The sequence below is a fragment of the Miniopterus schreibersii genome (genome assembly GCF_964146895.1).
Source record: "Miniopterus schreibersii genome assembly, chromosome: 9".
Lineage (NCBI taxonomy): Eukaryota > Metazoa > Chordata > Mammalia > Chiroptera > Miniopteridae > Miniopterus > Miniopterus schreibersii.
Genome location: NC_138118.1, coordinates 75,569,252 through 75,595,848, shown reverse-complemented (window position 1 = coordinate 75,595,848; position 26,597 = coordinate 75,569,252). Strand labels below are relative to the sequence as shown.

At 46.9% G+C, this 26,597-nt stretch overlaps 1 protein-coding gene across 3 annotated transcripts in view; it reads left to right on the top strand.

Annotated features, from left to right (window-relative positions):
• JAZF1 (JAZF zinc finger 1) overlaps window positions 1-26,597 on the top strand; it is a 276,597-nt gene that overhangs the window by 136,744 nt on the left and 113,256 nt on the right. For 2 of the 3 annotated variants that reach the window (XM_081146683.1, XM_081146681.1), the window contains exon 2: window positions 23,532-23,604. The exons of the other annotated variant lie outside the window; for it this stretch is intronic. Coding sequence is in view for 1 of the 2 variants with exons in the window: in XM_081146681.1 (XP_081002807.1) it covers window positions 23,532-23,604 (73 nt within the window). In the remaining variant the exon portion in view is untranslated. The remainder of the gene's footprint in view (window positions 1-23,531; window positions 23,605-26,597) is intronic. 3 annotated transcript variants of the gene reach the window in all.

Sequence of the window (26,597 nt, the reverse complement as noted above, 5' to 3'; positions counted from 1 at the left end):
TCAGGATGGGGGGGATATGGTATCTCTAGTCGGGGTTTTTTGGTTTGTGTGTGTTCCCTCCCCTCTCTCTCTTTCTCCACCCCTCCCTCTCAATATAACCTAGAAAGAAAGAAGTCATAACCCATAGTAACTAAGGAAAGCCAACAAAAGAAGGGAAATGGTGCTCAGGGGGAGAAAACATCGTGTGAAGGCCTGGGTGTGCTCCTGTAACCTTCATAGGAAGTAGGTGTATTATGCCCATTTCTCAGTTCCCTAGTAACCAGTAAACAAGTGGCAGAGCCTGCTTTGGGCCTGGATCTATTTGTCCCCAGAGCCTGTGCCCACCCAAAGGCTGGCAACATGACTGTTGTTCATCTGTCCGTACCCTAAAACAGGGAGGGGTCCACGTGCGCCTTGGTCAGCAAATACCTGTTGAGCCCTGGCTACACAGAAAATGCCACGTTGTAAATAATACAAAGCCCTAGCAAATATATTTTCTGCCCTCAGGAAGCAAAATAAAGCCAAGAAGGGCAACGACATGTATGCAAAGGTCAAGAGAAAACTATGGGGCAGTGGCATTTCCTTGGAAGGATGGAAGGGTGGCCAAGCAGAGAACAGGGCTCCCGTCCAGGACGCGTTCCAGTCCTTCCATGGGCTCTTTATTACACGGGCCTTAAATAAATCTGCTAATGCAAAGAGTGTAGCTAAGGCTCCTACCCGGACTCTCCGTGGTTCTAAGACGGGGGAACCTGAGAAGGGGGGATAATCCCAGCTGACAGAGGTTGCCACCCATGCACGCCTTTGTAGCCCAGATGGCAAGATTACTCCTAATCCTCTCTTTAGGTGGTCCGATCCTAGGGGGACAGGTGAAAGCGAGGCAGGAGGCACAGCAGGGGATGGCGGGGCTGGTTCCAGTTTCCCGCTGCGTGGCTCCGATGGGGAGGAGACCAGACTGGAGGCTTCTGGGAAGGCCTGTAGGGGAAACAGCAGAGGGCTTCTGGAATATAACTTTAGAAGCACTGTGTCAGGGTGAAGAAGTTGGCGAGGGCACACAGGAGAGCCGCAGGGATGACTGACCATCTGAAAAATACGACCTGAGCGGAGAGGTTAGAGAAACAGGGCTTGTGTAACCTGGAGCTCCTCAGAGGTGACTTTGGCAGGCGTCTTCTCGAGCAGGACTCGCGATCTCGGCACAGGGAGCGGTGGCCGGGCCCGTTCGTCCATATCGAGCGAGGACAGACTCCCGCTGAGCCACGAACATTGCAGATTTGAGCCGTGGAAAAGTTTCCCCTGCAGCAGCTGCGAAACGTGAACTACATCATGGAGAGAACTGTATAGAATTCTCTTTTCTTCCTGTCTTTAAAAACCAGAATACAGTAGGGCCTTTTTATAATCCTAGTGCTGGAGGAAGGCTCAGCGTGACACTGCGGGAGGCGTATTAGCTTCTGCTGTGTTGGGTTGGAGGGGAGCGTGATTGGCAGAGAGAACGTCCTGTTTTATATTAGTTATAATAATGGGTTCTGTGGGGGTAACCATACAGTTTATCTTTTCATCTGGAACACTTTGGAGAGTGAAATGAGTGCTATTAATAATACGCGGCGGCAACGGGCATAAGATGATGTGGTCCCTGACAAATGGCGACGTGGTCACCCTGATTTGGGGAGTGTCTTCTTAGAGTGACCTCCTTAAATATAAATGTCAAGTTCTCCCAGCCTCTTTAGACTCTTCTGTGGCTTCGCGATGCACAGAGTGAAACCCGCACCCCCGACGCTGGCCCACGAGGGCCCTGGGGCCTGGCTCCTGCCCCTCTCCCGCCTCTTCCCTGCACCAACTCAGCACATTCCCACCCTCGGGCCTTGGCTCTTGCCGTCTCCTCACCAGGAGCCTCGCTCTCACTGTCCCAGCCTCACCCCTGTCCTGCCCTTTGCCTGGCCAGCTCCTTCCGATCCCTTAGGTCTTGGCTGGAACCTCACCTTCTCAGAAAGCCTTTCCCCGACCTCCTGGCTGCAGTTCTCCTTTTCACCCCCAGCCCATTTCCTTCATAGAAGTTGTCATTCATTGAGATCATCTCCTGTTTATTTATCTTCTGGCTTTTCCACCAACATGTACATACCGTGAGGGCAGGAATCACATCCGGCCTTTTCCCTGGCACCTGGTCAGTGCTGTACCTGCCCAGGAGCTGGGGACGAGACACATCCATGCAGAATGAATGACTCACTGCCGGTGTCCAGGTTGACTGATTCACCCCTAACTTCCCTTTGCACCCATAGGCCTAGGGGTCTCAGACAGCAATCAGCCGCATCATAAAAATTCAGTCAACAGAATTGGGTGAGCATGGTACACAATCCTGTGCTGGAAAAAAAGCCTAAAACAGCCCCTGTCCTTCGCAAACACAGGGGATCTCACTGAAGAGGCAACGTGAACATTAACCAAGTTCAACAGTGGTCTGTGCCAAGTGCCAGTTACGGGACCAGGCGAGCAGTGGCTCTGGCCCCCGTCCCCCCGTTCTAGTTTTCTTACTGATTCACTAGACGCAGTAGTATATTTTTCTTGTTGACCTTTCCCTTCCCAGAATGTAAACCCCAAGACAGAACGGCTGCCTTTTTCTTTTCATTCACTGCTGTATTTTTAGTGCCTAGAACGGTACCTGGCACATAGTAGGTGTTTAATAAACATTTGTCGAGTGAAAGAAAGAATGCGGTAAAAGCCAGCAGAGAACCCCTGGGCTGCATGTAGGTCTTTAATGGGCCCTGTAGGGATGGGTTGGATTTGACTCCACTGGGGGGGTAGAAGGGGAACAGCCCAGGATGAGATCATGGCACAGATAAGGGCACAGAGGAACCCGTAGGTACCAGATCTTGACCTGTTTGGCCTAGAAAACAAACCAGTAAGTTTCCATTTTACTTATTGAACTCCCAAATAATGTCCCCTTGGTCCCCTCCCCCCATCCTCACTCATTTGGTCTGGGTGACACCCAAGGCAGAGGCGTCAGGGGAAAGCTGGCTGCCACACACATTCCTTGGTGTTGGCGTTAAAACGGCCGAGCAAAAATAAGCAGCCTCGGGCCCGTGTGGCTGGTCGGGGGATTAGTGTTCAGTTTATGGGCAGCCCAGGCCTCTTCGCCCCCTTTCTCTGCATTCCCTTCCTGGCGGTTCACCGCCTGTTTTGAACTCCTTCAGGGGTTGGAAAATGTAAGAAATCGGTATGGTAATTTCCACGACGTCAAGAGCTCCGGGCTGGCACGGGGAACATAGCTCCGTTAGATCCACGGGAACCGGGGATGGGTTTTACTCCAATCAAGCGCGGTCCAGTCTGAAGCACAGAAGGGACATGCGCAGTATCCACGTGGCTTGGTCGGAAGGCACAGGTGGACTGTCACAGTGCCTCGAAATCCCACCATTCAGTTCCCTCCCATGGGCCTAGAGGCTCTCCTTTGTCCTCACGAAAAGCCAGGGCTATTTGGAGGCGCAGCCTTCTAAAGCAGCTTCCCTCCACCGTGTGAAGGGGGCTGGCCGAGTGGAAAGCTCTGGGATTGTAATTCTGATGAAATGTGGAAGAACTGGGTGGACGTGAGGGGACAGGCAGACTCGGAGCCTGGGGTGAACGTGGGATGATCTGAAGGTAGGGGGTCCCCTCCTTGTGACAGAGAACAGCCAAGGAGGGGCAAACACGAAGGATCCCAAGCAGCTGGTTGGATGAGGCCTGCCTCCAGCTCAGCACCTGTATCTAAACACAGTCCTTTTTGGGCTATGGGTGGGGGTATGTGTGTATAATTTTTCTAGGTTCAAATTATAAAATATTTCAAACATTCAGAGAATAATGCAGCAGACACTCACCTGTGTATCTCCTGTCTTGCTTGGACAAATGTTTCAGAGCATGAGGTCCCTATTTATTAAACAACCTTTTATTACAGAATAGTTTTAGATTTATTTAAAAAAAACACACAACTAGAGACAGTCCTGAGTTATATATTCCCACACCCAGATTTCCCTACTATTAACATCTTATGTTAGTAGTATAATAATATATTTGTCACAATTATGACCCCAACTGATAATCAACCAAAATTCACACTTTATTCAGATTTGGGCAGTTTTCACCTCATGTCCATTTTCTGTTCCAGGTCCCCACCCAGGGGACCACATTATGTTTAGCCAGTATGTCATTGCATAGAGTCCCTGTGTCCCAGTGGCTGCAGGGAAATGGAAGGTTCTAGAATCATCGTGTGGGCAAGACCCCCACCCTCGGGCCCCTCTCCTCCTAATGACAGAGTTCTTTCTCAGAGGCCACGGTTTCCTGTTTACTTCTGCTCCAGAAACTCCTCGAAGATTAACTGTTTCACAAAGCAAAAGTATTCAGTTTTCTGACCCCCAGATTTATCACCACTGGCTCGAATCCAGGGGACTGATAACTAGATACGAGGGGAGAGGCCCCGCCTGGGTTACCGCGGAGATCCCGCGTGTGCCGCTGCGCAGGCTCCCGGGGTTGGAGGGCAGTGGGGAGGCTGGCAGGAGCCCTCCTTCCCGGTTCTGGGAACCAGTAACTGGTGCCCTCCCGGGAAAACCCAGTGCAAGAGGCATCTGCCTAATTCCTCACCGTTGTCTCCTAAGAAGGAAATCTCTTAGCGGAGCGGTAGGAGAAGGCATGCATTTTCTGCCTGGGTAATCCTAGTTCAGCATCTATTTGGGTGGCTATTAGAAGCTTGGGTTTTAAACCGCTGTATTTTTACAGCTGTAGAATCTAGTGCTTGAGTTGATTTAACAAGCAGCCGTGGGTTTGTTTTCTGGCCTAAGTCTGCCACTGGTGCTCTGGGAAAATTTGATCTGGGGCCTATTTCTAGGAACGGGTTCTGTGCTTTTTATTTCAACACGGATGGCAGACTATTGTGCTGGCTTGACCACACCCCAGTTCTGAATGCAGCAAACGAGAGAGAGATGATTCCGATACTTGAGCTGTGAAAATCAAACATGGCCAATTCAACCGGGAGCCCAGAGGGGCGGTTTCCCAGGCCCTGGTCTGTGGCCAGGGTTGAAGATCTGCTCAGGTCCTCTTTGTGACGTCCCCACAGTATTATTCCGTCCTTGGCTTCACAGTCAGAGGCGCCTGACACCCAGGTTGTCCCGAGTCACCAGGTGTCACATGATCTAATATTACGAGGCTGCTTTGGTCATTCCTGTGTGGTGGTCCTGAGACCCACCCCAGAGCTTCTGAATCAAAACCCTGGGGTTGGGGCCCAGCGCTGTGAGTGAGGGGCCCTCCCCTCGATGCCCAGGCACACCCAGCTTTGAGAAGTGCTGTTAGTGGATAGCCATCCTGAAGGCCCTCCTGTCGTTACCCCCATTTGGTTCAATCAGTGGACACACTCTTTCCTTCATTCAATTAGCATTTAAGGAGCAGGCGCTGTGCTGGGTGCCTGGTGGGGAACCACAGGTGAGCCGGCCGTGGGGCAGGGCCACGTGGGGCAGGGCCACGTGGGGCTGGATTCCACAGCGGGTCTCAGCCCTGGCTGCATATTAGAGCCACCTGAGGAGCTCTTGGAAACCCGGGGCCCCTCCGCTTGGTAGGTCTTTCATCCCAGATCAGTTAAATCAGAATCACCGGGGCAGTACCCAGGAATAAACCGCTTTTTAAAGCTCGGGGATGGGAAGCACAGCCCGCTGGGAGACGCCGCGTGGGGCCCTGACCCGCAGCCTGGTGAGTGTGGCGCTGGGGGAACCAGCGGGTGCGGTGGGAGCAGGTGGGGGTCGCTTTACCCAGGCCCGGGCTGGGGGTGAAGGAGGGAAAGTGTCTGCAGAGGTTTTCTCAAGATTTTGTTGAAAGGAAAACTGCAAGGAACATAGTTTAAATATGGAGCGACTTGTGACTTCAAAACAAGTCTCGGAGGAGACGCCCAGGAGATATTGCCTCCTCCTTCCACGTATGAAACTCATGCTCCCCGGATACGTAACTCTCCGTGGCAGGGGACAGTCGCGGGTTCAGCAGAGCCACCCCCCCAAGGCGGCCGCATGTCCTTTCACCCCGTATCCTTTCATTGAAAACCTCCCTCCAGGCTTTAGGAGGAAGCAGCTCAGGAATATAAGCTGCACCCCTCGCTGGTCTTCAGGGGCCATCCTCTCAACAACACATTTTCTTCCCCAAACTTGTGATCTTACTTTCTTTCCATGCTTTGAGAGCCTTTGGGGTGTTTTTTTTAAGAAGTAGAGGGGATGTTTATATCATAAATAATTCCTTGTTCATGAGTCTCTCCCCTGTTGATTCAGAAGCTTAGGTGGGGAGATGTAATGTAAAATATTAGCTGCCTTTGCCAGTTGCTGTACCCGGTCACCATGCCATACGCCAGAAATAGAAGCGACCTGTTTTCAATGACAGATCGAAATTTAGTGCTCCGCTGATGGTCCAGAATGAAGATTTTGTAACACACTGAGTGAAATACGGACCACGGAGTGCGTTTCTGGTTGTGATTTAGCTGACCAAAGTAGTTCAGTTATAATTATATTATTTTTACTCCCGGAGATCATTACTCTGAATGAAAAATGCTTCAGTGTCCAGACTATTAAGACGTGGATGGTAAACGTTATTTAATGTTTATTTAAATTATTTAAAATTATTTTTCCTTTCTGAACTGTTAAACAGCTTTATGAGCATGTGGAGGCTAGAATATGGTTGTTAGCATTTAAAATTAAACGAAAACATGGACATGTTTTGGGGTTGAAAGAACAAACTCGACTGTCAGTGATTGTATTCTGCCTTCTGCGACCCATCTCTTCTTGCCCCTTAAGCCCCTTATAATGTAGTGGGGAGACACGTCTAGTAACTATACCGCGGACATAAATCTGAGGCCATAAATACTCTAAAAAGGCGTTGAGGAGAAGGCGGGGGGGGGGTACCGTCTGGAGGGGTTGTTTATCATTTCGTATGAGGGACAATGCTCCTTGGGCTTGAGATGTCTTTTAATAGTAAATAGGTTTGATCTGATCCCTGTATCACTGTTGTTTTTTATTGGCAAATATTTCTCTGCATCCTGATGATCAAGGTGTTAGAAGAACTTGGTGTCCTCTGGCCCTCAGGTTTTTATTAAAAGTATGAGTGTTTACAAGGGGCAAAGGTAATGTGAATATCGACCTAACTGAGCAGCGTGGTCTCTAGGACGCCTTCTTCCCTGCCTTTTGTGCAGGGAAACAGAAGCTGTGTGTTGTGTTTAGAAATCCTTACGTGAGTTGGCCTTTTAAAGAGACCAAGAATGAGATGAATGCCGTCTAGTCTTTATCACACCTTTTCATGCAATAAAAGTAAAAAATTCTGTTGGGCAATGCCTTTTAGAACCCAAAAGTTTAAACCTAGACTTCATCAGGAGTCATCGGACTAAATCTGAAATGTAAACTTTCAAGAGACTATAATTGAATAGACTTAACCTATATTTATGGGAAGGAGAAACCTCTAGGTGATTATCTGTTTTTCTTCTTCTCTAAGGACCGACCTTAAACTCTGCAGGTCTCTTGTCTGCTGACTTGATTAATGAATATTTTGCCCACTAAAATTGGCCATTAATTATTTCCTTAGGTTGCAGCAATAATTACATCGTTCAAGTAAAATCCAATTATCATAATAAGCAGAAAACACCCTGCCAGGTGATGTGGGATTGTAAGGACTAGTTAGTTCCCACTAGCGGTAGCAGGGTTACCGCGCCGTGGGCAGCAGTTACATGTAGAGAAAATAGACTAGATCCCCCCAGAATGGGAATTTTAGATGTAGTGCTATAGGCAATAGTGTTAGGAAATAGGACCTTACAGAGACTCGTCAGTCAGGGTCCGAGAAGAGAAGGGAGTTACGTGAAGAGCCATCTGTAAGGGTGCGGCTGGGCTCTGGGACGTTGAGGGGCCAAGGACCGAGCACACAGCCAGAAGGGGGAGGGGAGGTGATGTGGGAGAGAGGTGGCCCCAGGTAGAGGATTGCAGCCCCAGCCCCGCCTGGTGGGGGGGAGTGGAGATCAAACCTGGGCCGCCTCTTTCACTAACTTCCTGCTGGTGCCTGTCGTTGGCTGAACCCAGCCAGAGGCCCGAGAGCCCGGGTAAACCAGCTCCAGTCACGGAGGAAGGCAGAGAAGGCAGGCGCTGGACCTGGAGAAGTGCCAGGGTGATCAAAACAAAAGGTGTGGGCCGTGAACAAGGTGTGTGCAGAGGATGGGAGGGAGTGGGCAGTTGCTGGAGTGTAGGGAGCAGGGAGAGAGCCCTGCGAAGGAGGGTAGTGAGCTCAATGCACGATGCTACTGATTTGTAAATCAGCGAGATCCACATTTTTTAAAAACCGTTTGGGACTCATCAGTGGATCATACAGTCACTTTAGTGGTTGTCTCAACATTTTTTAAAAAGGAAATATCAGGGTGTAGTGCATGCATATAGTGGAGTAGAATGTTTTGTGAAACTTTTGCATATTTCTCTGGGCGGAGGCATACTGGTTACAATTTAAAATCTATATTATCGTGTGGGGTGCAGTAAAAATGTTCGGAAAACACTGAGCTGGATCATTGGCCAGAGTGCAGAGGGGACCTGAAGGGAGGAATGGCAGGCAGCGTGGCTACGGACATGGGGCAGCTGACCTGTTTTTTTAAAGTATGCTATCTATTCCTTTTTAAAGCTATTCCTTTTAATATCTTTATGATATTGAATCCTTGTCTAGAGTATTGACCCTCATCTCAAGTAAGCTGAGAAAACCCCTCAGTCCTGACTGCCGTTTCCGAAGCTCAGCCGATAGTGGTGTTGACCAAATCCCCGAGGTCTCCTGCACCGCCCAGGAGGCCCTTGTCTTGGGGGGACTTTGATAATGTCTGTCTGTCTTAAGCATTTTAGGGAGCTTTGCATTTGGTTTGAATGTGTGATGGTTTCATTGAAATGTGTCTGGGTTTCCACATCGACAGGCTCTCCTTTTGAAGCAAGTTAATTGGTCACAGTGTTTCTAGTTGGGATGTCTTAACGAGCTCAGCTGGAGCTGGCGGGGAAGCGTTTTGTCTCCCCTGGAAACACGTGTGGTTTTGGAAGAGCAACCGGAAAGCCTTCTGCTGAAGGTCCTGACTCACCCAGGAAGAGAGCGATGCAGGTGCACATGCTCCGGGGATGCGGGAGGAAAATGAAGCCTGTTCTTCACCCGCACAAGTCTCGGGTCACTGTCTTAGGGTGCAGTTTGAGCCTTCTAGTCCCCACAATATTTGCCAGAGAAATTAACAAGTACGTGGCAGCGTCAGGTTATTCCCGTGGGAGAGAGAACTCCAAGGCCACCCTAAGTTGGCAGCTGGAGGTGGGGCCTTGGGTTTATCCTGAAAGATTTCTATTAAGAAGTGCAATCTCCCTTCCAGCCTGAGACGGAGGCGGTGCACTGTCATTGTCCCCATTTCACAGGCAAGAAAACCGACTTGCTAAAAGCTGTAAGCTAAAAACGGTTAGAAACAGGACTAGAACCTGTATCTTCTGGTTCCCAATCTGCTGTCCTTTAAAATCTCTAACCCGGGAAGGAACTGAAGAGGAGACACAGGCCTAGGAACTATGTTTAAGCCAGTGTCACAGGTTTGGGTTCTCATCACAGCTTGTCCCAGTGCTTCCAAAACAATGAGGTGTTTCTATCCATGAAACATTTTTTTTAGTGCAAAAAAAAAAAAGCCACTTGGCAACTGAGAGCATTGATATTAAGTACAGAGTGATAGGCCCGGGCTGTGGTCAGCGTCCAACAGCATGCACTTGGAAGCCAGGCAGGAATCTGAGGCTTTGTCCCCCAGTCCTGTGATGTGGGGCTTTTCTGAGCCTTGTACTGTCCTTTCGGAAAGGGCTGGGGGCAAGAACTTCCCAGAAGGGTTTTCATGAGGACTGCGCATGTGCACAGAAAGCAGCTTTTTCTGTACTGACTCATAGTAGGCACTCCGTAATGGTAATGATCAGTTATTAGTGGTATTTAAGAACAGTTGATCGCAAATGTAGCCCCCCAATGTAAACACGAACTGCTTTCAGACCCGACCACCTGAAATGATAATAGTCATAGCTACAGTGTCCAGCACCAAGTATCTCCCATGTACCAGCCACTGTGCTCTGTGTGCCTATGGCTTCTCTCTCTCAATCCTCACGATAGCCTCAGGATGTGTAGGAACCATGGATCATTGTCTTTCCTATCAGAACACGGAGGCTTAGGCTGAGAAACTTGTCCCAGTCACACAGTAAGTAGCAGATTGAGACCATAACTACTACATTATATTGCCTGTCTAAAGAAAGGAAAGCCTTTAAAAAGAAAAAAGGGCAACGAAGTCCAGAGAGCTTCCCAGAACTCCTTCCATAAAAGCCAAGAATGCCAGGAGCCATCTGCCGGGTGCTAGGGCCTTCCCAGATGCCCAAATCCACACCATCCGCAACATGGAGCTGAGCTGAGCTGCGGCCCAGCGTGGGCCCCTCCTCGTTAGCAAGTGAAATGAAGGCAGAGCCCGCGCAGGAGGGGGAGACGGGACCTCCGGCCACTGCGTAACCCCTGTGGCCCGTGGGCCTGCACACCGTGTTCCTGGCCACTGCCTGGGCCTGGAGACCGAGAGCCGCCCCGCAGCCGGCCGGGCAGCTCCACAGATCAGACCTCTGACGACTCGTTTAGAATCATCGGGTCACTCTACGTCCAGATGTTCAGCTATTTCTCTCTGCGCCTTTTTTTTCCTCTTTTTCTTTTAAAGCAATGATTCAGCTTTCCTGGGAGATGAAAAGTAATTCGGGTGATTTCCTTTCACCAGATCCTTGACTTGCTTCCAGAATGCAAAACTAATATGCCTGGTTACGACCCGATTTTTAACCGAGATGAATAATAGCAGCGCAGGAAAACCACACTGGTTCCAGCCAACCTGAATTACAGAAAGTTCTGCGCCACAGAAGGCTTGAAGTGATGCGGTCTTGGTCATTTTAGGAACACACTGTGAAGAAAGAAAATCGGTGACCAAGACGATTCCTAGTCAGAGGTCTTACCAGAACACCCTTATGAGTATTTGAAAATAGCTCACAATTCAAGGATTGTTGGTATTTGGTTGGTTGTGATTTGGCTTCAAAAATACATGAAGGCACTAACCTCTCTATATAATCATTAAGCTTAATACTTTCTGTATAGAAAGCAAAAGGCGGGGAGTGGGGGCTGAGGCGGGAGCTGGGGCTGGACTGAGCCTCAAGTCAAGTCTGAATTGAAAAGGTTTTATTGGATGTTGGATTTACTTTTTAAACCTCTAAGTCACTTTGAATAATTCATTCCCAGTTTCACAACTGCCTCTTTAGCTTGGAGAAAAATGCAAGCTGTTTGGTCTGATGACTTTCCCAACCAGGTCTGTCCCTTTTCTGGTTTCTAGGCCTTCTTAGAGTCTATGTTAGTGATTGTCACCTGCAGTTACATATTAGAATCTTTGGAGATGGGTCCTGGGCACCAGAATTTTTTTAAAGCTACCCAGGTGATACAGGCACCCCTGGTTGAGGGCCATTGGTCTCTAGGCACCTGGTGGTATAGAAACGGCTGAAACCAAATGACATGAAACTTGCTTATAGGGCCCATAGGCTTCAGGTCTTAGGACCCAGCACAAGGGTTTCTTCTCAGCTTGGAAAGACCTGTTCCAGCTGGCTCACCTCTGTTTATCCCTGCCATTTCTCATGAGTCCTTCCAAGCAGGTAAATCACAAAACATAGGCATAGAGTGATTCCTACACCAGAAAAGCAGATATTTTTACACTGGATCATGTTTATCACAGGTCAACATACAAATCCTCTAAAGTCCAGTCTACTTGAGAACCGAGACTTCTTTTGGCCTGGGGGTAGGGGGAGAGGCCTTCAGTGTCTATCACCCTATACTTGACACGTATATTGAGCTTTCTGTAAATATTAGTTATTAACGTTGATTATTTTAATCTTGATTTTGTTTCCCCAATTAGGGCTTACTTTCTTATTCATTTTTTTTTCTCCTCTGGAATCCAAGCTTGTGCTAAATTTATATTTTGGTCAAGGGAGAGGGATGGAAATTTTTTTTAGGTGCAGATGGGAGAGATGCCACAGTGTATGTAGATTTCAGGTGAATGCAATGCATAGTGTCAGAACTGCCCTTTAAAGAAAAGAATTGTTGGCAGGTGGGGATGGGATGGGTTACAGGGAAAAAAGAGGGACAAATGGGAACAGATCTGCATTAATAAATATTCAGCCTGAGTCCCATTCCTGTGTCAGTGTTTGTAGGTGGTGGTATTACACGTAGTGTTGGGTGATGGAAGTTGTGCATACTCTCATTTTTCTCTTTAATTGCTTGCCTGAAAAGACCCTGACAGCTTCAAAGGTTACCGCTGGTTGCATTGCTCATAACTCAGAAGTAATATGCATGTGCAATTTGCTTCATTATAGCCCACTAATAACCAGTTCTGGAGAAAGTCCTAGAGCCACCAGAGGAGCCATAATTTGACACAATGATTTTTCTCCCCCTTTCTCTCATTTTTTAACTATCCCAGTTTTAAGAGGGAGCCACAGAGGCTGTGGTGATGTGGATCTGATTTTCTTTCCATGAGTATGATAAATTCTTAAACAGAGCTTTGTGTTTTTTCAAATCCAGAAAAACAAGGCAAGTCATAAAATACTATGTATTTCAGGTCCAACTAAATAAGTCAGCATTCTGGTTGTTCTGGGCTTTGGCTAAGATTTGGTTTGGCTCCACAAAACTGAAAACCCTGCAAATAGCAGTGGCTTAAGTAGAAGAGGTTATATCTTTCATTTTCGAAAAGTCGAGATGGGTCCAGGAGGGGTGGAGCTTCATAGGATCAGGGATCCCGACTCCCATTGTGTTGCTTTACCATGTAGGACTCTCATTCCCAGGACCCTCTCATATCCAGAGTAGATGCAGAAACTCCAGTCATCCTTTCGATTAGTAAGAGAAAATACTGCAAAGAAAGGCAGGTGACTTTTAAAGGGGCTTCTCAGAGGCCTTATATCTTCTTGGCCAGGACTTAGTCCCATGACTCAAGGAATTCTCGGAAATGTAGTCTTTATGTAAAACAGCGTGTCCCAAGCATCGTGGGGGAAGAAGGGCGATAGGACTGCAGGCAGGCACACCTCTCCTTGTTGCGCTTCCCAGCTCAGGTGCCTTTTTACAAATCGAAGGTAAGACCCTCCGCGAACAAAAAGATTACAGCTCGCTAAGGCCAAGATGATGGTTAGCATTTTTTAGCACTGAAGTTTTTTGTGTTTTTGCTTTCAGTTCTTTTTAATTTGTTTTTCAGTTACCATTGGCGTACAATATTATATGAGTTTCGGGTGTACGACACCCGCTTAGTGATTAGACATTTGTATAACTTACGGAGTGATCACCCCAGTGAGTGGAGTACCCTCCTGACACCATAGTTATTACAACGTTATTGACTATAGTCCCTCACGATAAAGTATTCTTTAACTAAGGTATATATATTGTTGTGTAGATGGAATGATGTTGCATACTGAATAGTCTGCAGTATAGCGTAAACATACTTTTATGTGCACTGGGAAACCAAAAATATCTGTGATTCACTTTATTGCTACATTTGCTTTATTGCGATGGGCTGGCGCCAGACCCGCAGCGTCTCCCAAGTATGCCTGTGCTTGACGGCAGCCAGCGCTCTCTGCCACGTAATGTAAATGAAGAAGAGTTTCTAGATTTTCTGTGTGTCGTGATGTCACTGACTGTAAAATGGAGATAACCCACAACAGCACAGAGTTTAATTTCAAAACATTTTGAGCTGAAGAACTGAGTAGTAGCTACACCTAACATATTGTGTCTTTAATCATGTCAGCCCTAGGGCAAAAGTACTATCCTTATCAACATTTTACAGGTGGGGAACAAACCCACCCCTAGTACTTAAACAAGTTATAGGGCCAGTATTAAACTGAGGCAGTTTGGCTTGTGTGGGGCTGCATTCTAATCCTAAGCAACACCAAGAGGTGGGAGCAGCTTTTCCAAGGAGAGGGTTCTTACAGCAGTGAGCCTTAGAGACGCATGTACCAGATCGCTTAAAATACTGTACTCGGGGTTAGTTGTGACTCGGGTCCCTCCTCACCCCCAATCTTTTATATGCGCTCCCTTGTGAAATTCACCAGTTACTTGGTTTCAAATGCAGTATAACCTCTGGCTTTTCTTTATCTCTGGTTGAATTCTACTAGACTTAGTCGGCCCTCAATCAATACTTACTGATGAATTGGCTGAGTTAGATTATAACCAAGTTCTTAGAGTGCTCGGATTTTTACTGTCTAGCATTGTTTTGTTGTGAGGGATGTGCTCTGGCTCCAGTGCTGCTGGAATGCGTGGCTCTAGGATGGGATTCCCAGCACTTCGGTTCCTATCTGTATCATGAGTCCCTTATCTCTCCTTTTTGAGGCCCAGACTTCTTGGCTCTGCAAAACATCTCACCACACATCAGAAGCAGACCTCTTGTCTGTCAAACCCTTTCACTTTCCAGCGACTTCCTTAGTTTTGGTAATGAGGCACTCAGAAGAATAGCATCAGAAAAAGATCTCGTATTTCCATCTCTCCTCTCACCAAATCTTACATGTCTGTATTCCAGTTTCTCCACCATTCTCCACACCACCACCAGTTATCTTTGTAAAACATGGACCACATCAGTTTACACCTTCAGCAGCTCTCCACTGTCTACAGAATTAAGTCTGACCACTTAGCGTTCCCAGCCGTCCAGGATCCGGGCCCAGTCTGCACTGCAGGACTCACACTGGACTTCTCGCCAGTCCCTCGTTCCTGCTGCCGCTCATCTACTCAACCGTTTTCTGTTCTGACTCACCATTTTCTCACCTTTTCTGTCTGGAGATTTAGGTTAAGGCTCACATAAACTTTTCTTGCAAGACATTTCTCTGGTTCTCACAGAGAATCATGCTTGCTTTCTACAGCAGTTAGTATCTTTTTCTGTATTCTTACATCACAGTCTGTCTTGGCTTGTTAACTGTGAAGTGGGTTGTCTTTCTTGCTCAATTGTGAATCCGCTGGCTTAGAATTTCCCGTGAGCAAGTAGCACATGGCAAGAACTCAGTATGTCGCTCTTAAAATTAATTCAGTTTCTTTGTCTCCATTCAGAAGGTCCAAGCCCTGATGTAAGTTCAAACACCCTCTTCTGTCATTCTCATTTCGTAGCTTCCTAACCAGCCTTCCAGCCTCTTGATTTGGACCACAGAAAATAACAGAAATTGTCATCTAGAAGCAACCAAGGAACAAGAGCTCTGTTTCTCATAATATTCATGTAGCTCTAAAGCAGGGTTTCTCAACATGGACATTTTTAAGCCAGATAGTTTTTTATTGGGGGATGGAGCAGGGTTGGAGACTGTCCCGTGTGTGTGCCGTAGGATGTTTAGCAGTATCCCTGGCTGCTACCTACTAGATGCCAGTAGGATCCTCCCTGCAGTCATCTCCAGACATTGCCAGGATGGAGCCAGTCAGTACCACTGGTACCTCTAAAAATATGCTATAACTAATGAATATTAGCCTTCAGCCCTACTACCCATAGTACCCACAGACTTCTCATGGGTATTTTCTGCCTCAAATGTAATGCCATTTTTAGACCTATGCCTCATTTCCTTTCTTCAAAACCCAATTCAGTTCCTGTTCATCCATAAAGCCTTTCCAAATTAGACCTATCTGCCCCCTCCCCATTATTCTGAATTTTGCACCATTTCATAGCCCTCTGAACATCTGTGCTTAATGAGATCTATCTTCATGTAAATATAGATGCTGGTACAGTCATTTAGACATGGGTCTGTTTTCCTGTCCTGTCTGACTCTCCTAGTTGAACTGTCTGAGCCGGATGTCCATCCTTGTGTCTTTTGTGTTATACACATCCGGGACATTTCATTTACCTGGCATACGTCACAGTGAGCCCTGGGCTGAGTGAGGGCTTGTGGCCTCTAAGCTCCGGTCCCTTAAGCAGCTTCCATTTTTGGTGGGGTGTTGAGACAGATTTGCAAATATATGTAGCTCAGCACATGGTAGAGGTGGTATGTAGGCCAGCACCTTGGAGGAAAGGGGGGGGGGGGGAGTTGGTGAAACAATTTTAGGCAAAAGGGCTCTGTCCATAATCAAATATTTCCCTCCAGCCTTGAGGAGAGGACTTTGAGAGTCTCGTTTTCCGTACCTTCTCTCTTGGCCCTAAGAGTTACCCACCAGCAGCCGGCTTGTCTTCCAGAGACCTGCTTGTGGGCTCTCCTACCGGCCAGGGTGACACAGAAGCTCCTTATGGTCTTTGTATTACCTGCTGCTTGGATCCACCATCAGGCTGGTTCCTGAGGAAGCAGACGTATAAATGTGTGTGTGCATGCACACGTGTGTAGGATTAAATGGGACCAAGTTTTGGCCTTACTCCTGTTTGAAAGGATTTTATTGTTGTATAATTCCAGCACCCCAGTCTCCAGGGCTGCTGTATACGGAGATACAGGTGTGTACCTCACAAGCATACCTGGGAGCACAATGGTCCCTGGCAGGCTCTCCTGTCACAGGTAATAAGGTGACAGAGAACTTGAGTAGATAAATTACACCCTGTCACCACTCAAGAAGATGGACTGATAGTCTTGGACACAGGGCTGCACATCTTATACTTAGGGAAAAGGAGCTTCCACTCTCAAGCAGCCAGTAACCCTAGAGTTAGAAAAACCCCCAGTCAGGACTGTCTGCTTCTAATGCCAGATACTGGGGTGTGTTTGTACAGCATTCTCGCGTATTGTCGCGGGATGAATGATGTTTATTCATGCACTTGTGCAGGAAAACCCGGGCTACGAATGTGAACACGAATGCTTTCTTTAATAGACGGTGCTATTGAGCTGCACAGTGTCCCTGACTTTCAGATGTTTAACTCGTAAAGTTTACAGCAACACTTAACTGCGTCTGGATCCCACATTGAATGTGGGAAGGCAGGGATCGCTCTGTAATTTGCACCGCCTGCCTGTAATGGAAATTACGGCTTGGGAAAAGTTTCAAATGACGTGTCTATAAACGAAGGAAAAGTTGATCCATTCAAAGGCTGGTTATGTGCAATTGTAGGATTTTTTTTATTTTTTTATTTTCGAAAGGGCCATTGCCAACAAGAAAATACTTATTTCAGCAGCTGAAGTAAACTAGCCGTGAATTAAAAGTTGGTCTTTGTAAATTGTTGGTTCCTCAAATTCAGTCCTGAGTGGAGTGAAAGTTTCAGCAGAACTGGGCTGGGCTTTTAAGAGAGCTGTAAAGATGGTGTGGAAGCCCGTGTTGCAACTGGATGGTGGCAATGAGTTGACTTCAGAGGACAAGCAGCCTTTTTAATGGTCAGAATGTTGGCCCAGTGGGACTTGGGACACAGGGCCTCTGCTCCTAGACCTGCAATTTAGTGGATTTGTGTAAGTAGGTTTGTCACATCCCCCACCCCCCAGCATCCATTTGTCTACATCTCGGCTCCTGTCTCCTTGTCTCTCTCCCCGACCACTTGTTTGTTTTAGTGTCTCCCATTCATGCCCGTGACTTTCTCTTGAATGTCTAATGATTGTTCCTTGGCTGTTGTTGGCTCATATTTAAGATTGAGGCAATAAAAAGCTGATGAGAGACTCTGGATGGAGCTTGCTGACCATGGACTTAACTGTAGGGAGGTCATTTAATTAGGGAATAGCCAGATGTCCACATCTGGAAGTCTCTTCCCTGAGCCCACTTCACTTAATCAGAGAGGAATCTTCCTGACCGGCTGCCAATGTGCTTGGGAACCGTGGAGCAGGCGTATTTCCCCATTTAGTCCCCCTGTTTTCAGCACTGCACAGGCAGACCTCAGAGATACTGGGGGTTCGGTTCCAGACCACCGCAATAAAAGGAGCACTGCAGTAAAGTGAGCGGCAGTCCCTGCTAGTGGAAGCTCTTGCCTTCAGTTTGTAAAAAACACATCTATGAAGAGCAATATAGCGAGGCATGCCTGTGCTCTCCCAGTCCCCCTCAGCCATGGTTGGTCTCCTGGGTCAGTCTCTAGATAATCAGCCTTCTCAACAGCCTTTCTATGTTCAGCCCTGACCATTCCCTTCCTTGCCTATTGCTGTACGTGGCACCTCCAAGTCCAGGGTCTCCTGGGGCTTCTACAGTGGGTTCACCGCCTATTTTTTGTTAATAATCCTCACCTGAGGATACTTTTTTCCATGGACTTTTAAAGAGTGGAAAGAGGGTGCGGGGGGAAAGAGAGCGAGAGAGAGAGAGAGAGAGAGAGAAACATTGATCGGTTGCCTCCCACACAGGCCCCAACTGGGGCCAGGGATCAAACCTGCAACCCAGGTATGTGCCCTTGACTGTGAATGGAATGCATGACCCTTTGGTGCACAGGCTGATGCTCTAACCACTGAGAACACTGGCCAGGGCAAGGTTCACCTCCTTTATCATGGGTCTCCCCTGCTGCAGGCCCTTGAGGTTGTAGCTTCCTTACTCCCTAGGTCACTTTCCCTCCTGAATGGGTTTCCCATCTTTCAGAGCTCTGGTCAGAATCACTCATCTGATGTGTCCCCTTCCTTCTAGCCCTGGGAATTTACTCATTTATTTCTGCTTTAGCGGGACCTTGGATGATAAAAGAAACAAATGCCCTTGATCCGTCTGCCACGTTTGACCAAAACCTTCCATTTTCTCATTATAAAATCTGTGTATCCATTCAGTGCATCTCCCAGCCCTGGGCACTGAGCTGAGTGCTGGAGAGATGAAGGAAGCTGAGACAGTTCACCTCTGAGAAGCAGGGAAAGGGGAAAGGATGTGCCTGGATAAAGCCTGCACGGTGACACGTACAGGGACAGTGCCAGCTTGAAGCGGTGCAGAGAGTGGAGGGATGTGATGAGCTCGGCCAGGGACCTGTGGAAGGCCATGCTGAGTAAATGAAAATGCTGTGGCTTCATGAACTCAACCGTGGGGGGAACACCGCACCCAGACTGTGCCCTTTAATTATTACCAAGTGAGTCCAAAGAAAAGTGGTGCATCCAGCCCAGATCTTAGCACTCACTGCGCTGGCTGGGTGGGCCTATGCCCCTCCGGGGTCTTCCAGGGCTGGAAATCACCCACTGCGCCCCACCCACAGCCGCTCAGGCCTCTCACGGTTGCCTAGCACACTCAAGAGAGTCTGGCCTTGGGAAGATCGAGAATGTGCAGAGAGGCCTTCTAAGGGTGTGTGACATCACATCTTCCCCTCACCGCCCCCTCTCAGCCTGCGAACAGCTGACAGCTGATAGAGGCCTCATCAGTGTTGAGAGCTACTACTGCTGATTCCTGACTTTCTTATAAGGAATTCCGCGTATATAAAATCCCAGCCATGTAGACTAGCTGCAGCGTAGTCAAAGCCCATGAGCTCATCAATTAGCCTCCGTTAACCCCGCAAGCAACCTTGGTATTGTTTCCATTTAGGCTTGAAGATAGCACCAGAAAAGGTTCAACGTATGTCACAAATTCAGACACTCGGCTGCCACTAGTTCTCAGTGCCACAGACAGCACAGCTGATGAACAGGGCCTTACTGATGGAACGAGGTGGTCCATGCAATTGCCCTCCTTGGTCCTGTTGCAATTCCAGTTCCTATGGAGAAGGATCTGAAGGTTGTCCTTTCCTTATTTCTGTCACCTGCCTCACCTTCTTTGCCACTCTAGAAGTTGTGGGAGCTACAGAAACCTTCCACTTTGTGCCTGTGCCTGGTCCGTACTGTATAGTGGCATGTCCAAGCTATGACCCTGAGGTGGGAATGATAGAGGAATAGCTCTGCAGTAAGGACCGTCCTTGAGAGGACGCTGTCTTTTTACAAACTCTGAAGGAAGCTCATAGGTTTTTATCGCTTGGGTATTTTCAAATACATTTTAATGTTTGAATTATCTTAGCTCTCAGTCGTCTTGAACTCTGTGTGCAAGCAGTGGTATGAGGCAGAGAACAGTAATCTCTCAGTGTGTTTTGGGGTATCCCCCAACCTGCTGAAAAGGTTTGGGTTATCTTCCTGCCTCCTAATGATATAAAAGTGGCAGAGTCATATGTGTGTCTGAAGACAGCAGCCACGTTATAGAAATGCTTGCGTTCTTGCCAGTCACCAGCCTAAGGAGCGTCACGTGGCTATGAAAATCCAAGTGTTTCTGTCCCCCAGATCCTTTACTGAGACGGATTATATCTCTGGGCGATGGCAGCCAACGTTCCAGTTTCATATTTTTATTGGTGTCGTAAACAAGCAGGCCAGAGAAATATCTGGGAGGTTGCATGCAACAGACACAGCAATTCATATCATGTTTCTTAGTGGAGCAACTTCTATGTGAAAAACTTCTCAGCGGCGCAGCACATGGTATACGGATGTCCTCACTGAGCTCAGTACTGGCCGGTGGGTGGTGCTGTGCCCAGTTTATGCTGGTAACGTGCATCGGGCCTTCCTGAGAAGTGCGTCACCGTCCTGCTGTGACAATCCTAGTCTCGTCCCGGCGCGTTTTTAGCCTCAGTTACTTTTCGGTCAGGAAGAGGGAAATCATGGAGGCAGCCGTTATACTCGTAGCGAATGTGAAGGGCTCAGTGGCGAAATTAAAGCCATAAAATGGTGAGTCACGGTCACCACAAACCAGTCAGCCGGGAAGCGCGGCGGGGCCCTGATTAGCGCAGTGCAGGCCTGTCCAGATCTGTGGGCACCGAGTGCCTCATTGCGCTTTAAGGACTCAAAGCTTTAATGGATGTTCCAAAGGTTGCCCAAGGAAACATCTAATGTGAAAAAGATGTTTTAGGCCTGGTGACGTCTGTCTGGAAGTTCTGCTTCCCTGTCAGTTACCAGAGCCTGCCTTCTAGAAACAGAGGAGAGTCCTGCCTGAGGTGCTTCCAGGTGGCCTCTTTGTCTTGGAGAGGTTGGCATTTAGAAGCTCCTGGAAGTCCATTTCACCGCTCATCACATCAGGGCATGTGAGCCTCCATCTAGCAGAGGTCATGGAAGGCGGTGAAACAAAGTAAGAAAACATCTCAAAACCTTGCTTTGCAAATAGAAGGCAAACATTCTTGATTCTCTGAGAAGCAATATTACAAGACGCAGTTTGTGTGACTATCAGTGGCCAACACCCTTTTTTTGAGCGTCAGACCTGTAGAATTTTGTATAAGGTACTTTCCGCCCCTTTTCCAAAGAATACTGGACTGTGCAGAAGAAAAGAGCAATATAAATTGTGTGTGCCCTACACACACACACACACACATACACACACACACACACACACACTAATAAAAGAAAAATAAAAGTTAAGGCAGCTTAGGGAGGTAGTATTGGAAAATTTTCAAAAATGATATAATCTGGAAACCAAGGAAAGCTTTAGGAGATGGTTTGTGGGAATGCTGTCAGCCTGGGCGTCAGTTACCAAAATACAGGCAAGAGTGGAAGACATAGAAATGTTGATTGGCCTCTTGACTCTTTTCCCCTTTATGCGCATGTTTTAGACTCGGAACGGTATTCTTTTCTGTCAAAATAACTTCCCTTATGTAATCCTGCACCGATGCCTCTCTGAAGGAGTGAGTTTTAGGGATCAGGCTCAGGCCCCCGTCTCAAAAGCTAGGCGCCTCAGTCTGTTCCTGAACTTGAAGCAGAATGGCTCTGAGTTCTCGATGTTTCCCACACAGACATTTGCTGTCATCACCGTGTTCTTTCTCGTCTCCCCCCTTTCTTTTCATTTCGTGGTTTTCATCTCCGATCTCTTGTGTCGCACTTCATTAAGCGCCTAGAAAGACCTTGCACGGTCTGCCTGTCAGTCGCCACGTGCACACGTGGCCTGCCCAGCGCTCCAACGGACTGTTTTAGGGATAAAACGCCTTCCCCTGGTGAGCTTTCCACTGCCTCTCTTCCCGTGAGCACGAGCGATGTGCACAAAACCTTCCTCTGGGACACGAGGACATGCTTTGGGGCTCCGGCAGACTCGGATGAGTGGGAGTCGGGGCTGTGTTTGGAAACCACCTTTCCCTCCAGGAGTGCTGTCGTGTATTTGGAGAACCACACGTGTAGTTGTGGCCAGTGATCTACAAACTGTCTCAGTTGCGGCGTGGTCCTCGTAGGAGGGAGAGGACATGCTGGCTTACTACCTGTTCTCACTTGTGCTGTCAAAACCTTGAGCCCGGCTGGCGTGGCTCAGGGCTTGAGCATTGACCCAGGAACCAAGAGATCACAGTTCGATTCCCAGTCAGGGCACAGGCCTGGCTTGCGGGCTGATCCCCAGTAGGGGGTGTGCAGGAGGCAGCCGATCGGTGGTGTTTCTTTCTCCCTTCCTCTCTCAAATTCAATAAAAACATATTTTTTTAAAAAAAAAAAAAGGCCTTGAGACTCGACTTGATGGAGCCACTCAGAGAATCTTTGTCTCTTGTTTCCGACGTTGGCTCTCAAGGACCTGCAAATGGCAAAGACCCAGGCAGCAGGGTTTCTGAAATCCTTGGCACAGGAAAAACAATGGCGTGAACGTGACATTATCAACACACCAGGAGTAGATTTGCTACCACTGTCCAGTTTCAGGCCGGCCATGGGAAAGCCTTGAAAATTGATTTTTGTGCTGTCGTTTCTGCCACCGTGCCCCGCGCCACTGTGTCTGCGCCCTGCCCATCCCCCGTCGGTGCACTTGGGAGTTAGGGGTGGATGTGACATCTACCACATGCCGCACACACTTCCGTACAAAGGTGCTGGAAACGACATCTGTCATTGCATCAAAGACGGCGCGACTGCCAAGTGCAGCTGGAGGAGTTCTAACAATGAGCTGGTTTTCAACGAGGTTCTAGTGAGAAGAAATCTGTGTGCAGACCGAACCTTTTTCTAAGGAAACACAAATGTGCTCCTTTCCCGCCCATCTTATTGCATAAACGTTGTTTTTGCATATGTAGCACAATCGTCTCTCCATGAAAAGCCGTGAAGACCTTTCTAGCTGTGAAGAAGGTGTTTTTTGGGCGCTGTGTTGGAGAAGCAGCTTTATTCAAGGTTGCTAGGGTGTTGAATTCTGTCTCTTGGGGAAGGACAGCCCTCTGATGAATGTGGCATTTGTGGATCCTGAACCAGTGTGAGAATTTCTGATCGAGAGTCTAGAAAAGTTATAATAAAGTCATTCCACAATTAAAAAGAAGAGCTGCCCTCCAGGACATGAATCCCCATCCAGAAAAGCATTCAGCAAACAAGAGCAATGCTCTGTAGATTTTTCAAATTGATGGTGCTTTCCAATGGCAACTAATTTGTTCCAGCCTTGAAGTGAGCATAATTAACAGAGACTTTCTTTCTTAGGCCGATTAACCACCAAAAACCATGCCAACATTGTAACTGTAAGCAGTGAAAACCAATATTTATGAGGGGGATTGTGCAAGAGTTTGCGTGACAGATGGACATTTTATCACTGTTGATGTTTGGAATTCCCTTGAACAGTAATGCAATATCTTGTTATTTATGAATGAATGGACAAACGATTGTGCTTTGCCGAGTTCTCTTTAAAAAGAGGTCTACTAAATTAATCGTTTTCTCTGTCTAGCCTCTATTACTTTATGTTAGGTAGGCTCGTATATCCTGATGCAAAAGCTGAAAATCATAATTGTGTTTTTATTACAGATACAGATCCACGTGTTTTAGAAAAACAAGAATTACAGCAGCCAACCTATGTTGCCCTCAGTTACATTAATAGGTAAGCCATTTTCAGAATTTATAGCAACCTCATCGCTGCCACATGTTTATTTTTTTAAATGTATCTTTTTAACAGAGTAGAAAAAAAGGTTTTCAGTTTTAAAATATATACAGGAGATTATTGAAAATCAACCTTTATGTGGAATGTTCTTGTTTCTCTGGTGGGGAGATGTAGGAGGTAGTTCTCTGTGCACACGGCTGAAACATGACTGATTTATACGCTCATTCTGGAACTATTTTGTATGCAGAGTTAGAATATACTCTTTGGACTTCATAGGGCAGTTTGGGAGATTAATGGATTTATGTTTGAGTGAAACTTTTAAACGCTGGGGCAAAGAGGTACTTTATGAATTCAGGACGTTGTTGGAATATCAGAATATATCAGGATATAACACACTGAAATAATTCAGCATCAGAAAGTTATTTAGGAGAAGCTCACCTTTGAGTAAAACCATTCTCGACAGCTGACCTGCACTATGTAGATTGTAGAGCATCGTGAGTTTTTACTGAAAGTGAACGTGTGAGCACGAGTTTCGAGAAGAGTTAGAACTCGGTCTGTTGGGCCTGAGAGAGGACTTGGTGTTTCAGCAGCTTAAATAATTCAAGGAGACAGTGATTTTTGGAGAGGACCTGAAATCAGCTTACGTTAAGAAAACTGACACCCCTGAAGAGAGAGAAAGCAAAAGCAAACCAGTTTTTAATGAGAACGACAAATTCTGTTTGTAATTCAGTGGTGACTTCCTATTGACTGTCCCTTGTTTATTTACAGTGAAGAGTGTGTTTTCTGTCTGTTGGTACCAGAGCTGAGGGTCAGGGTCAGACGTGAAAGCTGGGAATGAGTTATTTGTACTGTTTCATTTTAATGTCCTTTTAGAAAATGGACTTCAGTCTTGTGTAGAGGGAGTTTTGAATGGGAATTGACTGCGCTGTTTCAAACTCTTGTATGAAGCATGGTTTTTAAAGGATTTATTAACATAAACATCTATTTGCACATCTGTTGTATTTCCTACTTACCGGCCTCCCCTGAAAGTGAGAGAAAAGATCTACAGTTTATCACGACCCATAATTTTTGAGATGTTTAAAGTAGAACGCCTTTGAAATCACATCGGATGCAAATAAAGATGTATATGCTTATCTGGATTACTCACAAAACCTGTTATTTCCAGTGATTTAGCGTGGGTTTGGAAAAGTCTTTAATTATACATTAGAATTATGTGAATGTTAATTAGCCTGCCAATATCGAGGGATAGGATGACTAGGCTCATAGAATAACTGGTATTGAGTAGGACTTTTTAATGCTATGGCTGTTGCGTATTGGGTCAAATATGTTACCTGGCTATATACAAATTCGAGTGATACTAAGCCTTGTTCTGATAAGAGTCTGAGGTTTCACATTCATTCTTCCTGCTTGGATTGTCAGCCATGCTGGCAGAAGGATCTGTTCATTACACAGGTGTTGTACTCACTAAAGAAATAAATATCCTGCCAGGTGTGATCTGGGACTGCAGAAAGAGCTGAAAGGGACAGGAGCCACACACACAAAACCACCAGAGAACTTGAATCACTGGTGACAGTTTAGCATAAACTGTGCAGTGGGATATGCCCGAATCCTAGAGAGTTGGCGAGATCAGTGGATGTGAGGTTTCTTGGATGAGTCTTCTGGGAGAAAATGAGTCATTTTTTAAAATAATATTTTATTATTACAGCCGTACAGCATTATTACAGCATTGTAGAAAATTAGAAAGTATAATCAAACAAAAACTTTTTAAATTCAAACATCACATTCCCACCACCCCCATATGACTACTGGTAACGCCTTAACACATTTCTCAGATTACCTTTTAAAAACTACATAGATAATTTTTAACCAAAAGCTGCCATCCTGTTTTGCAATCTACTCTTTAGTCACTGATCTCTGCTTTTCCATTTCAGTACACTTGAATCTAATCTATGTCTAATCCAGATCATAGTTAGATCTTCCCAGATGATCTGAACAAATCCTTTATAGCTGTTTGTCTCATCCAGTGTCCAACCGAAAACCTCGCACGGCACCTGGGCGTTTTGCCCCTCGTTTCCTTTCATCTGGCACAGTCCCTTCTGTTGACAGTGACCTGTTGAAGAGATGGGCCAGGTGTCCCACAGAAGGCTCCCACCTGCTGGGTTTTCTTCTGGTCGCTCCTCAAGCTGTCACGTGATGTGTCTTCCACTTTCTGTATTTATTATAAACTAGAATTTGCCTCTGGAGAAGACACATCTTGAAGTGGACACATCATTGTATTTAGAGACCTGAGGAAACAGAACTTATCCCGTCTCATCCTGGCCGCTAGAGGAGCGGACGTGTGTGGGCCACCAGCGCGTCAGCTGGTGGTTTGCAGACGGGAGAACTGTGTGGAAGGTCCCCAGGCGACTAACAACCCCCTTCTCCCGGGACCCCTTTCTGGACGGTGCCACATGCATAACACAGTGTTTGACACAAGGTGGACACTCTAGGTGTGTGTGTGGATGTAAATAAACACCTAGGAAACGGGAGAGGGCAGGGCAATGGTCAGCAGCTCGGAGGAGGCCGCATCTGGCCACAGGGAAGCTTTTATAAAAGGCATCACGTTGGGGCCTTAGTCTCCAAAGGGACCCGTCGAAAGTCGCACGAAGCCAGTACGGATTCAAGAAGAGACAAATATGGGTTAAAATGTGAAAGAAAGTCAGCTTGACAGCAATATCCTGACTTCAGCAGAAAAGGGTACTAAAAAAAAAGTTGAACAAATAAAAGATTTTTTTTTTCTTAAACCTCAGGGGAAAATAAAGTCTAATTTTGCTGAGCAGTGAAGGCAGGAAAAGAATTAATATTTCGCTGCTCATATATCTATTTGTCCAACTCTAATGGACTTTTGGGCATGTCAAAATTGAGAAACCTCCTTTGGCAATAACAGAGTTGGGATCCTTAAAATGGAGCTAGCTTTTTGGATTATAAAAAGAAAAGAATTGAGTAGAAATGGG